The sequence below is a fragment of the Tarenaya hassleriana genome, unplaced genomic scaffold (genome assembly GCF_000463585.1).
Source record: "Tarenaya hassleriana unplaced genomic scaffold, ASM46358v1 Cleome2, whole genome shotgun sequence".
Lineage (NCBI taxonomy): Eukaryota > Viridiplantae > Streptophyta > Magnoliopsida > Brassicales > Cleomaceae > Tarenaya > Tarenaya hassleriana.
In genome coordinates, this window is record NW_010965372.1 from 2,400,795 (window position 1) to 2,413,828 (window position 13,034).

Genomic DNA, 13,034 nt, shown 5'->3' on the forward strand with positions numbered 1-13,034 from the left:
TTTTTTTCTCATTTTGGGTGATGATTGTGTTTGTTTAGGTGATTAGCTGGGGCCCAACTAAGGTGCGTCTCTGCCATCAACTGGTTGTCTTTTAAAACTAAAAGCAGATTGGTCGATCTCTACTATCTTTAATTCGATCATCTTTAATTTGTGGTAAAAAAAAATGGTGGAATATAAGAATATACATACATATATATATATATATGCCACTCCATTTCGAACCCTAATTCACTGTTTTAGATAACACATAACCAATCATTCACATGGCGTCAAATCCTTTTTGATATAGGATCTAAAATATTTTACAGTCGTAATAAATTATCCTATGTTGCTACCAATGATCAAGATGGCGTTTTAAGACTGTATTCTTTCGGATAATGACAGAGAAAGCGAAGCTAAACATATGATATTTTACAGCAAATCATTTGTATGAAATCATGCAAATTTGTGATTTGTAGCTTGCAAAAGTTATATGTCTCTTGAGGTTATAATATAAACATATGAATCCAAATACTACGTAGAGTCAAATTAATCTGTATGCATACGTACATACAAAGGGAGATGTAATAAAAGAGAGGGGTTTGGGATAACGACGGGAAATGGGGATTCCGTTAGAGCCGCTATGAGCTTTCAATTGAATTTGCCACGCAAAGCAAACGTGACAAAGCCAGGAGGGAGAGAGAAAACGTGACGGATAGCGGCAGACGTTACAACAGTTAACAGAACAGTAAAGAGAACGTTACCTAAAACAACTAAAAACATGAATGAATGTTCCTTTTTCTGGCTCACTGCCCTAAATACGTTTCTTATGCATTTTACATATAAACCTGCTTCTTTTCATACAGTTAAATTACATTTCTAAATCTCCCTGACAGCTATGTTTTCCATAGCGTCTATCGTTCTACGTTTTATATATCTAAAAAATTTTAAACGTTTTTATATAATTTCTCATCTATAATTACTACTGATAATTTCTCTCTTATACTCTTATTTTGAATTTTATATATATATATAAAGATTTTCTTGTACTTTTAAAAAATGTATTATGAAAGTAATCAGAGTTCATCAATTCATGCTTTTCAAGTAATTCTCCGTTTCAATTAAATATAAATAGCAAAGTGGTAGGTTGGTGGACTGTTAAAATAATCACTATTAATGGAGTGTTTTCGGCTAAAGACATAATGATTGAAATGTTAGGTTTATATATATATATATATATATATATATATATATATATATGTGAATACGTGAAGTCGTTCGTCTATACGGAAAACAAGAAGACGGACGAGGAGACTGATGGGTCCCATGCAAATACATAATATAAAAACGTATAGGAGAATAAAAAAAGATAAAATAAAACATAAAAAATAAAGGGGTAGCCCACCACCACTATCGATCTACTTTGCCGGGTAAGTCTCGTTTTTATGATTAGAAAATCCCACTAGGCAAAGGCCAAACCATCATTCCAACCCGAAACTATATTTTATTTGAATTATAAATATTTACCAAAAAACAAAATGTTAGAAGGAAAAGGTTATAAAGCCAATAAAAAAGCTGGAAAACAACATACCGAATCAACCCTATCCTCAACCCCAACCATCTGGTCTCTAAAATGAACGATCGACACCATTCATCATCCACATCCAAAATGTTTTGAATTTTCACATAAGAAACTGTTATGTGTTTGCTATAAAATCCGGTTGCAATTTAGATTTGAAATTGAGGATTGTTTATGTGTTATTAACATATAATAATATAAAAATAATTCATGGAAAATATTTTGTAAATGATTGGTGTTGGGATGAAATAAAAGGAATCCGGTTTCAGCGTCAGCTTCCACCACCCGAGGTACACGTCAAGGACAAACGGATATTCCATCATTTCTTCTATCACCTACGTCCCCATTTCCACGTTCTTTCTTCTTCTTATTTTTTTTTTTAATCTTATAAATTTATCATTTCTATCATTCTTTCTTAATTCCAATTCACCATGATATATATTAAATAATTCATCCACTAATCTTTTATGTCATTAGTATTCCGGGATTCAATCAATTAAATATCTGTAAACAAAAATTATTAAAAATCTTTAAGAGAACAAAAAACATGGCAGTAAGATTCCAACCAAATCCCACTTTCATTAATTTATAGCGATTAAGTTGAAATATCATTTTCAATTTCCTAAACCCTTATTTTATGATGCACATATATATCTGCTTATGTGTGTGCATGCATGCTTGTATATATAGTGGAACGTCTAATTCTATGACTGATTGTATAAAACTAAGAGCATAGTCCACAGGTTTGGATCGCTCATGTGTTTGATTCAATTAATAAAGGATTGAATATATATATATACATATATTGATTACAAATGAGTCAATTTGAATAATAAACGCAGCATCAAATATAGTATCTCGCTTGAGCACCGGTTTACCAATAAATTATAATTACGTATGAATTTAATGGAATCTAATTCCGTGAGGATAATCTAATCAATCACTTCGGAATCTAGTTTTCTATAAATAAAAATTAATTGCAGTAATTATATCCTGATTAAGTTTAATATAAAACTATATATTTTTCTCTTTTCCCGCAATCATCCTATCCAAGTGGGATTCGCACCGTTTTTTGTAATAAAAATATTTAATATAGTATATACTATATAGACTTATTTTAAAGTTTGTGATGATTATTAAACAAAGCATAATTGCATTCTTTCTTTTTCTTTTGAGGCTCTTCTCTGCTCTCTATTTCCCAAACACATCCGATTCAACTTGTAATTGCTCCAATGCGTTAATTTCAATATTTCTTTAAGAAAAAATTATTAATATTATGTGTGTATATATAACATGCACGTACAAAGCCCTTTTCACACAAATTATGGAAATCTCTGGTGTAAATAGATATACACATGTATTACGTAAATATTAACGTCTTTTTTGCTTCACTTACAATATGATGCGAAGGAACTTGTGAATAATTAAATAATCAATGGAATATATATATCTATGTATGCAATATGACTATATATTAAAAGAAAACACATGAAAGATGATAAAAGGATGATATTGTTGTGTAGAGATACCTATTAGATGAGACATAGTCGCATTTCCTAATAATTGAGATTTCAATCTATATGTTGGGCAAAATAATTTCGGCCCCCACATATTATATGGCGCTACATCATTACTGCCCATTTTTGTCCACTTGCATTTGGCTACTAACACAATTTTGTGGGAGTTTAGTTAACAAATATATATATATATATATATATATATATATATATATTCGGATCATATTTCAATCGTATTAGGGTTAACATGATATTCTGCCCAAAAAATCAACATCGGATCAATACCAAAATCATGTAGGTATCTTAGTTATAAATAACTGAATTATTTTTTGCGATGTAGAAGACATTTTTGGAAATATAAATTTAGATTCAAGATTGAAATGTTTAAAATAATTAGTGTCGGGGGTTGATAAGAGATGGCTGCGAACATTAGAATATTGAGGAATGATATTTGAATGATGGACATAGGTAATTAATTATTCATATGATATGAGGAAAATAATTTTGATGAAAACTTCTTTTTGGTGAAGCTTTCAAAGAGATTACAAGATGAACAAGGAACCGAAAAGAGGGAAAGTAGAAAAAACAAAGGGAAAAGGTGAAGGTGAAGTAAAGCTAACCTATATAAATGCATATATATGTGTATATATATATATATATCGAATGAACTACTATAGCTTTTTTGCTTTTCGCTTTTTGTTTGTCTGACATTTTAAAATAATAAGTTTTTGTTGCATGTCAATTATGCCTTTGCTTAAAATTGTCTACGAGTTTTTGTATAGCGTGAAGAAATTGAAAGCGCGTAATAGGGAATTCCGTGATTGAAATCTTAGCCTCTTTTGGCCCCTTTCTCGTTTTTAACATTATATTCAAAAGTTATGTTACGAACAACAGATCATATGAGATAAAATAAAAGGAAAATCTATGGATAGGTTTGTGTACTCAATTATTAAAGCATACACTACAAAATATGAACAGACGACTATCCACAAACCTTTGATAAATGTTCGGTTTGATGCTCCATCTCTTAGTAATGTCTAAAGGATACACTTAGTGCATGCAAACACCTAAAAAGCGTATGATGGTCAAAGCATAAACATCCTGAATGAAGTCTATGTGTTATCCATAATTGGGGCTCAACCGGTAGGTAATAAAGCAAAGTTATTTCCAATTCGGGTTCAAATCTTTACTTGGGGAGGAGTATTCACATGGATTTCTATAGTCTTTTAGAAGATGTAGTCGGATCAAATATCCGGGGAACAGAGAAACTGTACATTTACCCTATATATATATATATATATATTAGCAATCCATGTGAGCGAGTTGATGGACAAACAATTTTGAAGGATGGCCAAATGGGTTCACAAGGTACGGTACTCAACGTTAGTCCAATCAAGATATGTCATAATAAGATTGGGGTTTGTCGTTATTATTTCACCTGACCACTAGAAAATCATAACCAAAGTGAAATTTTTTAATGTAAAAGTGGTCCTTAAATTTGACAGACACGCGTCAGACATAAGGAAGTCCATGTCTTATGATAGGTTTGGATAATATCCATTTCCCTTTTTTTTTATACATCTATTTTGACATTTGATCGATATGTATATATTTATAATGACCAGAGAGAGTCATCCTCTTGAGTTTTATGCCGACTGTGGAGTGAATTTTAATTTTACAATTCGTCACACACAGTCGTTAGCCATACATTATTAAAGACTTGCTCGCGGCATTAGAAATGGTCTCACAGACTATAATTGTGAATGTCTCTTACTACACTCTTGGTGAGAAAAAAAAATACCCCTGACGTACGTTTTCCTAAAAAAAAATGGACCCAGTAAAAAATGAGCATATATAATCATTGGGCTACGAGAATATATTGGATGCTGATAAAAATTAAATCACATGAAGAATCGGGAACGTATATATATGCACACATATATGTGTGTGTGTTTGGTAAATTAGTATTAAAGTGCCGAATCGAATATTTGGTGATTAATAGATGGCACGTCTATAAAGTAAACAAAAGTTCTTAGGAATCCAACTGTAGGCACACAACACAAAACCACTTTGTTAACATAGTATGATTATTTCATTGGTATATATATATACATCGACTAGGAATATAAAAATAATTGGGTTTTTTCTTCAATGAACATTTACGCGCGTGTTTATAATTAAACATCACGTGAATGAATTACGGCATTTTTTTTTGGTAATATGCATCAAACATTAAAACGTTCTTAGCTGTAAACCCTGACTCAATATCGCTTTTATACATGTGTTTCCATCACGATGGTTTCAGATTTATGACGGTTATAAAATAAAAATGATCGAACCGGAAAGAGGCGGAAATTGATTTGTTCGTGTACATATATATAGGTATCCTCCAATCAATGGCATTTAATTTCCGACCTAACAGATGATAAGTAAGCATCAGAAACCCTAAAATCATAGGTTGGTGGTTCGTTTCCAATTTATTCCAGATTCACCCCTTCTGCGATCTCTCGTCGCCACGATCACATCACATCAATCTTGCCTCTCTAAATCTAAATTCCAATACACGTCATATACATATGCATACATTTTTATCGTACAAATATAAAATAGGACTATACTTGAAGAAGGTGATAACTGTGGGGATTTTCATGTTTTGTTTTTGACAAAAATATGTCTGAAAAACAAGTATAGTTTTGGAAGCTATTATATATGCGTATTGGCTACTAGGTTAGGCTTATAACCTTAGATTAAATCTAGATTCGGGACTTATTGTGGGTATATATATAGAATTGCATATTATTTATATAATATATTGAGAGGGATCATCTTAATTCACCTGAAAGGGTGCAGGCAGAAGCAGTGGGGATAACAAAGGAATGGGGAGGTGGATGAAAATCCTTAACGGATAAGACGACAGAGCAAGAAGGAACAGCGTATTAAAATACAAAGTGGGACCAGATATTTTACAATATCGTGAGTTATTAAATGGTTCAAGTGGAAGCTGAGTCAGCGAAATACCAAGAAAGAGAAAGAGTGTTTTTAACACAGAACGGTGGCCAAATTGCAAAGGCTGTGGGAGTGCCCCTGCCGGTGCTGAGCCCAACGACCCACCAATCAAAAGGCCGGTACGGGAAGACGGAGTGGTTCGTATAGTGGGAGATTAGCGTATTGGGTTGTGAAAGCTCTATATGAGAGGCCGAGTGGCCGACTTCGGTGTTTATAAGTGTTGTGTCTACTCAGAGTCCCACTCCTTCAAATTGTTTATTGTCTGAACTCAGCTGGTTTTGCTCCTTTGACATCGACCACTCACAGGCAATACCTTCTGTATCATCAGTGGATTGGCTGGACGCATATATATATGAACAACTTTGCGAATGCAAGACCATCATCATGTCTAACGATGAAAGTTTTGATATTTGTAACCCTCAGTGATATTGTGATGGAGTTGTCTTGAATCTGGCAAGATCATGGACACAAAACAGGATCCATGAAAATGTGGAACGTGACGATTTCGGGGTGACCGCTTAGAAATTACAAGTTGGGTATGAGTTCATCAAAACCCATAACATAGTTCAAATGTATATCTTCTCAGAAGCGGGCCGGGCCTAGTCAGTGAATTCGGGCCTTTCAGCCCATACGGAAGCCCGTTAAAGCCGGCGTCGGTGCAAGTGCCACGTGATGTTACAGTTACACAATTCAAGTGCAAACCTAAAAAAAAAGTTGAAAAGTAAAATGCTCAAAACTATGTTGATATGAATATGAATATCAGAAGACTTCAAATAAACTAGGAAAAATATATATAAAAAACTGGTCTTGACCCTCGATGAAATATGGCTTTGATTCGGGGGTCCAGACATGAAATTTGCAACAAATTGGGTTACTGAACTGTCCAAATTTAAGTATCGTTTTCATTTTTTTTTTAAATAATAATCTAGAAGATCCAGACTTGCATAAGAAAATTTTATGAGCGTTGGAGTTGGGATCTCCATCACACGGTGGTCACAAAAATATTTTCTATTTGGTCTGATTGATGCTGCCGCAGCTCGTGCTTCATCATTAACTACTGAAGAAGGCAAATGATTGGACTTGGCTTGAAATCTGCAGAACGTGGGATGTAGGGCGGAGGAGGCCGGTCGCCTTCGTCGAAATTCAGCCTTGATTGATAATATGATATTGTGTAGTGCGAGTTTGTATCGCCAGCACTGATTCTGATTGATGGCCTAATTAATCCACCTCATAATAATATCTCATATCATATCCTTAATATATATATATATATATAATGTGAGAATGTCATAGTAAACCGCCTGGCTCGTCGCACCTCATGCAGACCGAACTGAAATACGTCACTTAATTTACATTCATTTGTCGGCAAATGTGTCTTGTTCTTTTTTTCCCTCGTAATGTGTATATAATTAACGTGTTACGTGTGTGCTGGAGGACTCGTTCAAACGCATAGTCCTTACATTATTATATTAGTAATATAATTAAATGCAGCACTTTTATTATAATGGAACGAATCTATATGTGTTTTCATGTCCGGCGCGAATTCCGGGAGCTGCCTCTTTTATCATCCCAAGCAACACGTTTCGCTCTCATCAATCACTCCGCCGAAATATTAACTCCTCTAACTCATATATATATATATATATTTGTGAGAAGTTGATTAAGCAATACCCCGTCATATATATGTATATACAGAATTACGTATACACAATATATACAGGAGATATTTAGATTAAAATGATTGGGGCATTGTTATTTCCGAATTAGCTAGCACAAGCTGAAATGATGTCGGAGTTGGGTTTATGTAGTAATCAAATAGTATTTAATTCAATAAAGAAAACATTAACGGTCGCTCGATGTATGATATAATTAATCACAATTTAATGGGAAGAGGATGCGAATACGATCGACACGAATCCAATGAAAGCAGTGGCGGGGGGTCCATGCATGTCCGGACGACATAGGACCACACGGGAAGATGAATGTCGAAGCCGTCTGCTCATTTCAATAGTCTAATTTTGTATCTATCGGCCACGAAAACATCACGTACCAAAGAATTCGCACTACCTAATTAATCTATCTTTTATATATTAAGGGGGAAAAATGAACAATACGACAATCTGTAAATTTCTAGCTCTTCATCTTTTATATTTTTTTTCCGGTAAAATGGTAATCACGTGTTTGCCAGCTGATATTCTTGCATATATATGGGAATAAAACAACCATTTTTGCGTGCACATATTACATATATATATATATGTATGTATATATATATATATATATTATTACATCCATGCGGGTTCGGATGTTAAATAATATTGAGTAGGTTAATATAGCATCGACAGAATGGACCGGTGGCCCATCATGTATATATATCTAATTCGATCTTTCGATTGGTTGCTAAGATTTGATCAAAGTCTTGACATTTTATCACAACAAGAATTGAGAAATCAGGACGTCAAAATCTGCCCCGTCGTTGTTATCGTTGTCATTTAAATGTAACCTCACATGCGTATGCATGTAACGTGCATTTCTACAATCTTCGCTCGGAGCATATCACAAACCGACCAAAAACAGTTATTGGTCTTGCGGTCTGCTTTCCCATAAATGGAAGAAGAAGACGCCGTAGTGCGACGGCTGGCGAAAACGAGCGTTCGGATCCAATTAATCATTGACTAAGCCTTACTTGTCTGCAATTCATTCATTACGAAAGCCAAGCTCAACAGAAATATGTCGTGATTTCTTCCTCAATCAAATTAACCGAAAATAACCAAACCAAAACTAACCATTGAAGCTTTGAGTTTGATTTTAGACTAATCTACGAGATTTTATACAAAGCAGGCGCTCTGTGAATATAATATGAACTCGAAAGCTATATATATACACATGTGGATGTTGTCTGTAAAGTTAGTATGGATCGTTTTGCTTTGAAATGGAGTTAAAGGGGGAAAAGAAATATCTGTATTTAGTGGTTGTGATGGTCCCTTTGGCATTAAAATTAGAACCTAATTTTGTTTTGATGTATTGAATGTGCCAAAGATAAGTATCGAGGAACCCATGATCCCAACATTTTGCATTTATTGGTTTAGTTGCATAATTATTTCTTCTTGTTTTCTATTCCTTTCACTTCAATTTCCCATATCTTTTTCGTCCATCAAGACGGCCCATAAAACTCAAATTATAATAATAATAATAAAATAATTACATTCTAATCTCGTGATAAGGTGATCCAACACCTGACTGGTTTCCGCTCCCGAGATTAATCTGATATTTGGTTCGGGATACCCAGTTACTAAAAAAAAAATTAGGTAGTTCAACCGTATCAACCGATATATATGTCTTTTAAGGAAACCATTAATTCGTTGTAAATGAAAGATGTGCGTATTATATGCCAATTAGGGAGATTGCTAAGGCATAATAAACAAGCGAGGAGGAGTAAAATGGCGCATGCATGCAATTGGAGATCGCATAATCAATCCATCCATCTTTCCATACGTAATCATGTGGAATCTCAAACTCTCTCTTTTGTCATTTAAGAACATGCAAGTGGAGGAAATCAACGCTTGCGTTCCTTCGTAGTGGGATGCCGGACTCAATCTTCTCGACGATATTTTTGTGTGGTCAGAATCCTATTTAGCCTTTCCGGCTCGAAAAACGCGTCTCAATTTACTTGTTATCGTATATTTCACTGTTCAAATGCCCAAGATTACGTTTGACCTCAAAACCGTCGATGTGCTGTACCATTACAACAAGCATATTTTTTTTGTTTGCAGTAAAAAGAAGAAGAAATATTTATTTTAATGAATCGGGGTTTAATTTCAAGAAACCGACTAGATTAGGTGAAGAGTATGTCAATTAACAGAAAAAACATGTCAATATCAAGATTTGGAAGGAAATTACATTCGGCAAAAAATAAGTCAACGGAAAATATATATTATAATGTGAAAAGAAAGGACCCAATTTTCATCTTTTTTAATGTTTGAAAATTGGCCTCATAAGAGAAAAACAACAGTACCCCTTTCCCATTTGTCTAAACCAAAAGAAACATAAAGTTATTAGTTGGAAAAAAGAGTCAAAAAGTCTAATTTGAAACATGTTTACCGTAAACCACCGCACCACTTTTTCTCTCACATCTCATCCCTCAAAATCTTAAACCGTCTTGCGAGACATTGCAGCAATCATACAAATTACATTCCACTCTCAATTAAGTTCTCCTATGAAAGAAAATAATAGTGGTTGAGTTAATCCCACCTGCAAATTTTGCGTCACCATTTTACATGTAGGGAATTCCGATCCACCCATCAAAATGATTTTAAAATAAAAAGAAATTTGGAAGCCTACAACTTTTTGTAGAGGTGATTAGTTTGTGTTGGGGGGAAAGAGACGACACCCATGGCCATGATGAAGGCGTAAAATGTGTAAACACATCGCATGTGTGACTTGGTTTTATTTGAGAAAAAGAAAAAAAGACCCCACCTTCACCCCCCCCTCTCATCATTTAGCCTTTTTGCGAAGCCTCTCTCTCTCTCTTTTGTTTTACACAAACAGAAAAAAGCCCTTCTTTCTCTTTTACGAATCGTCGAATTAGCACCGTCAACGTTTTTCTTTTTCGTAAATTTTGGACTCGTGTGTGAAAAGCAAAGATTCTTTCTTTTTCTTTTTTTTCTAATATGGTTGAAATCTCGTTATATTATACATATAGGCCAGGGAATATTGCTACTACAAAGTCGTATTTGAGCATGATAAAATACATTGACTTTTGTGTTTCTCCGTGTCATAAGTTGTTGGATGGACCTTGTGTGAGAATTCAAGAATTCCAACTCGAACTTGCCCAATGTTGAATGGCTATTACTCCCCGTTACCCTTCTCTTTTTCTATGGTCTCCTTAATTGCCTAACTGTTTTCCTTCAAAATGATTTGTATTTAGTACAATTTTATATTTTCTGCCCAAGTTAACCACGATTTCCATAACATAATCACAAAAAAAAAATTGATTTTTGGACGGAAAAGTTCATCCCCAAATCCCGAAACTCTAACAAAATCGTTACAATATATTGCCATTTGATTTTTCTCGGGATGTATCGAAGGACAAATGCTATATATATTCACAAGTATCCAGCAAACATTAAACATCGACTCTGTCCATATATATATATATATACACATTTTTTCAAATCTGCTTAATTTGATTTTAACGAGTCATTTTGTCGTAAAAAAAACCCTTGGAAATCACATGTTTTTTTGGCAACAACAATGAGATGTTTCAAATTTCTTTTTTTGGGTAAAAATTTAAATACATAAATAATGACAGAAAGTTCATTGCAGGAAAATAATATTATTGTATATGATCTTATAAAAAAATGTTATTGTATATGTACAGAGATATGCGCACGCACGGATACTAAGTAAAATATAAAATAAAGAACCGAAAAGCCTCGCGGGTAAGAAAATAAAGAAATGCATACGAAAGCTTTTATGCGAAGGGGGTGGCTTTTTCACATTATAATAGAAGTAAACTTATAAGAATATGATGAACATACTAACACTTGGGAAAAGATAAAATATAATCGACCCTCCCCCCGGGCTTTTCATGTCCAATGAGTAGGGTTGATTTATTTAATCGGTTTCAATAGAAGAACGTAATAATCATATCATAAGATAAAGTAAAAAAAATGCGTAAAACAAAAGGGAAAGGGGGGGGGGAGGCATGCGCTTGCAAAAGGAAGCATAGTATGATTGATTGATGCTTTGATGTTGCCTTTTGAGGGATATTACTAATTAAACTTTAATGACGTTCGTTGGTAAAACAATTCCTGTATTTAATAATAGGATGTACCAAAACATTCATATGATCTGATGTGGTGTTGCCTATTTAATCTTCGAGAAAACGAGGAGGAAAATCAAAGATTAGGAATAAATTGTCATGAAAGTAAACATTCCATAGAAACCTAGTAGTAATTCATTGCATTTATTTTGACACCAAGGTGTTATCATTTTCAAACCGAAGCACAATTATTTTGAATTTTCCAAGCAAATAATAGTTGTCTTAAATGCCATCGTGCTATTGATTCGGCTGTATGTATCCGTGTGTGTATATATGAGCGTGTGTGGAAACACGCGGTTGCGCACAAGCCAGGAAGTTTATTCACTCCTTCCCTTTGGGTTTGAATTTTCAACTCTCGACCTCACTCTTACTTTTCTTTATCTTCAAAATGATGGATCAGAAAAGCTCCCTATTTTTGTTTTTTGTTTAATATATTATCAAGTTTGCGTTTGTGAAAAGCCAATTTTTGTGACCCATTTGAAACCCAAATCTGTCTACTTCTCCTCTGAATATACAAATATATTTTTTCCCTTCGGATAAAAAAAAAGGCCTCTTTTTTCTTCTTTACCTATCTTAGCCTTTTATTTATTTTTTGGCCGGTGGATATTCCCGATGAGTTCCTGCAAATCTCATATATTCACAAATATTCATCTTTTTCCGATCGACCCAAGTTCATATTGTACCTGAATTATTGAACCCGACCAAAAAGATTCAATTTTTATTTCTTACACAGGCCAGAAGATTCGATTGTTATAAAATATTGGACATATTTATTTGGAGATATAATACAAGGATAGGGGGAGAGGAAGCCGGTGGAGAAGATGAGAGCGGGCTTAAGTACGATCCAACAGACACTGACGCCGGATGCCGCCACGGTGCTGAACCAGTCCATCTCCGAGGCGGCGCGTAGGAACCACGGTCAGACCACACCCCTCCACGTCGCGGCCACCCTCCTCGCTTCTCCGTCGGGGTTCCTCCGGCGAGCCTGCATCCGATCCCACCCCAACTCCTCCCACCCGCTCCAGTGCCGAGCCCTCGAGCTCTGCTTTAGCGTCGCGCTCGAACGCCTCCCCACCGCGGCGGCTCCGGCGACCGAGCCGCCGATCTCCAACGCCCTCATGGCGGCGGC

At 34.8% G+C, this 13,034-nt stretch overlaps 1 protein-coding gene across 1 annotated transcript in view; it reads left to right on the forward strand.

The window, feature by feature from the left end:
* Positions 1–12,206: 12,206 nt before the first annotated feature.
* LOC104811815 (protein SUPPRESSOR OF MAX2 1) overlaps positions 12,207–13,034 on the forward strand; it is a 4,120-nt gene continuing 3,292 nt past the window's right edge. Inside the window, exon 1 of the mRNA XM_010538638.2 lies at positions 12,207–13,034. This exon is cut by the window's right edge and continues 858 nt beyond it. Within this exon, the coding sequence (XP_010536940.1) occupies positions 12,727–13,034 (308 nt within the window). The 5' untranslated portion in view covers positions 12,207–12,726.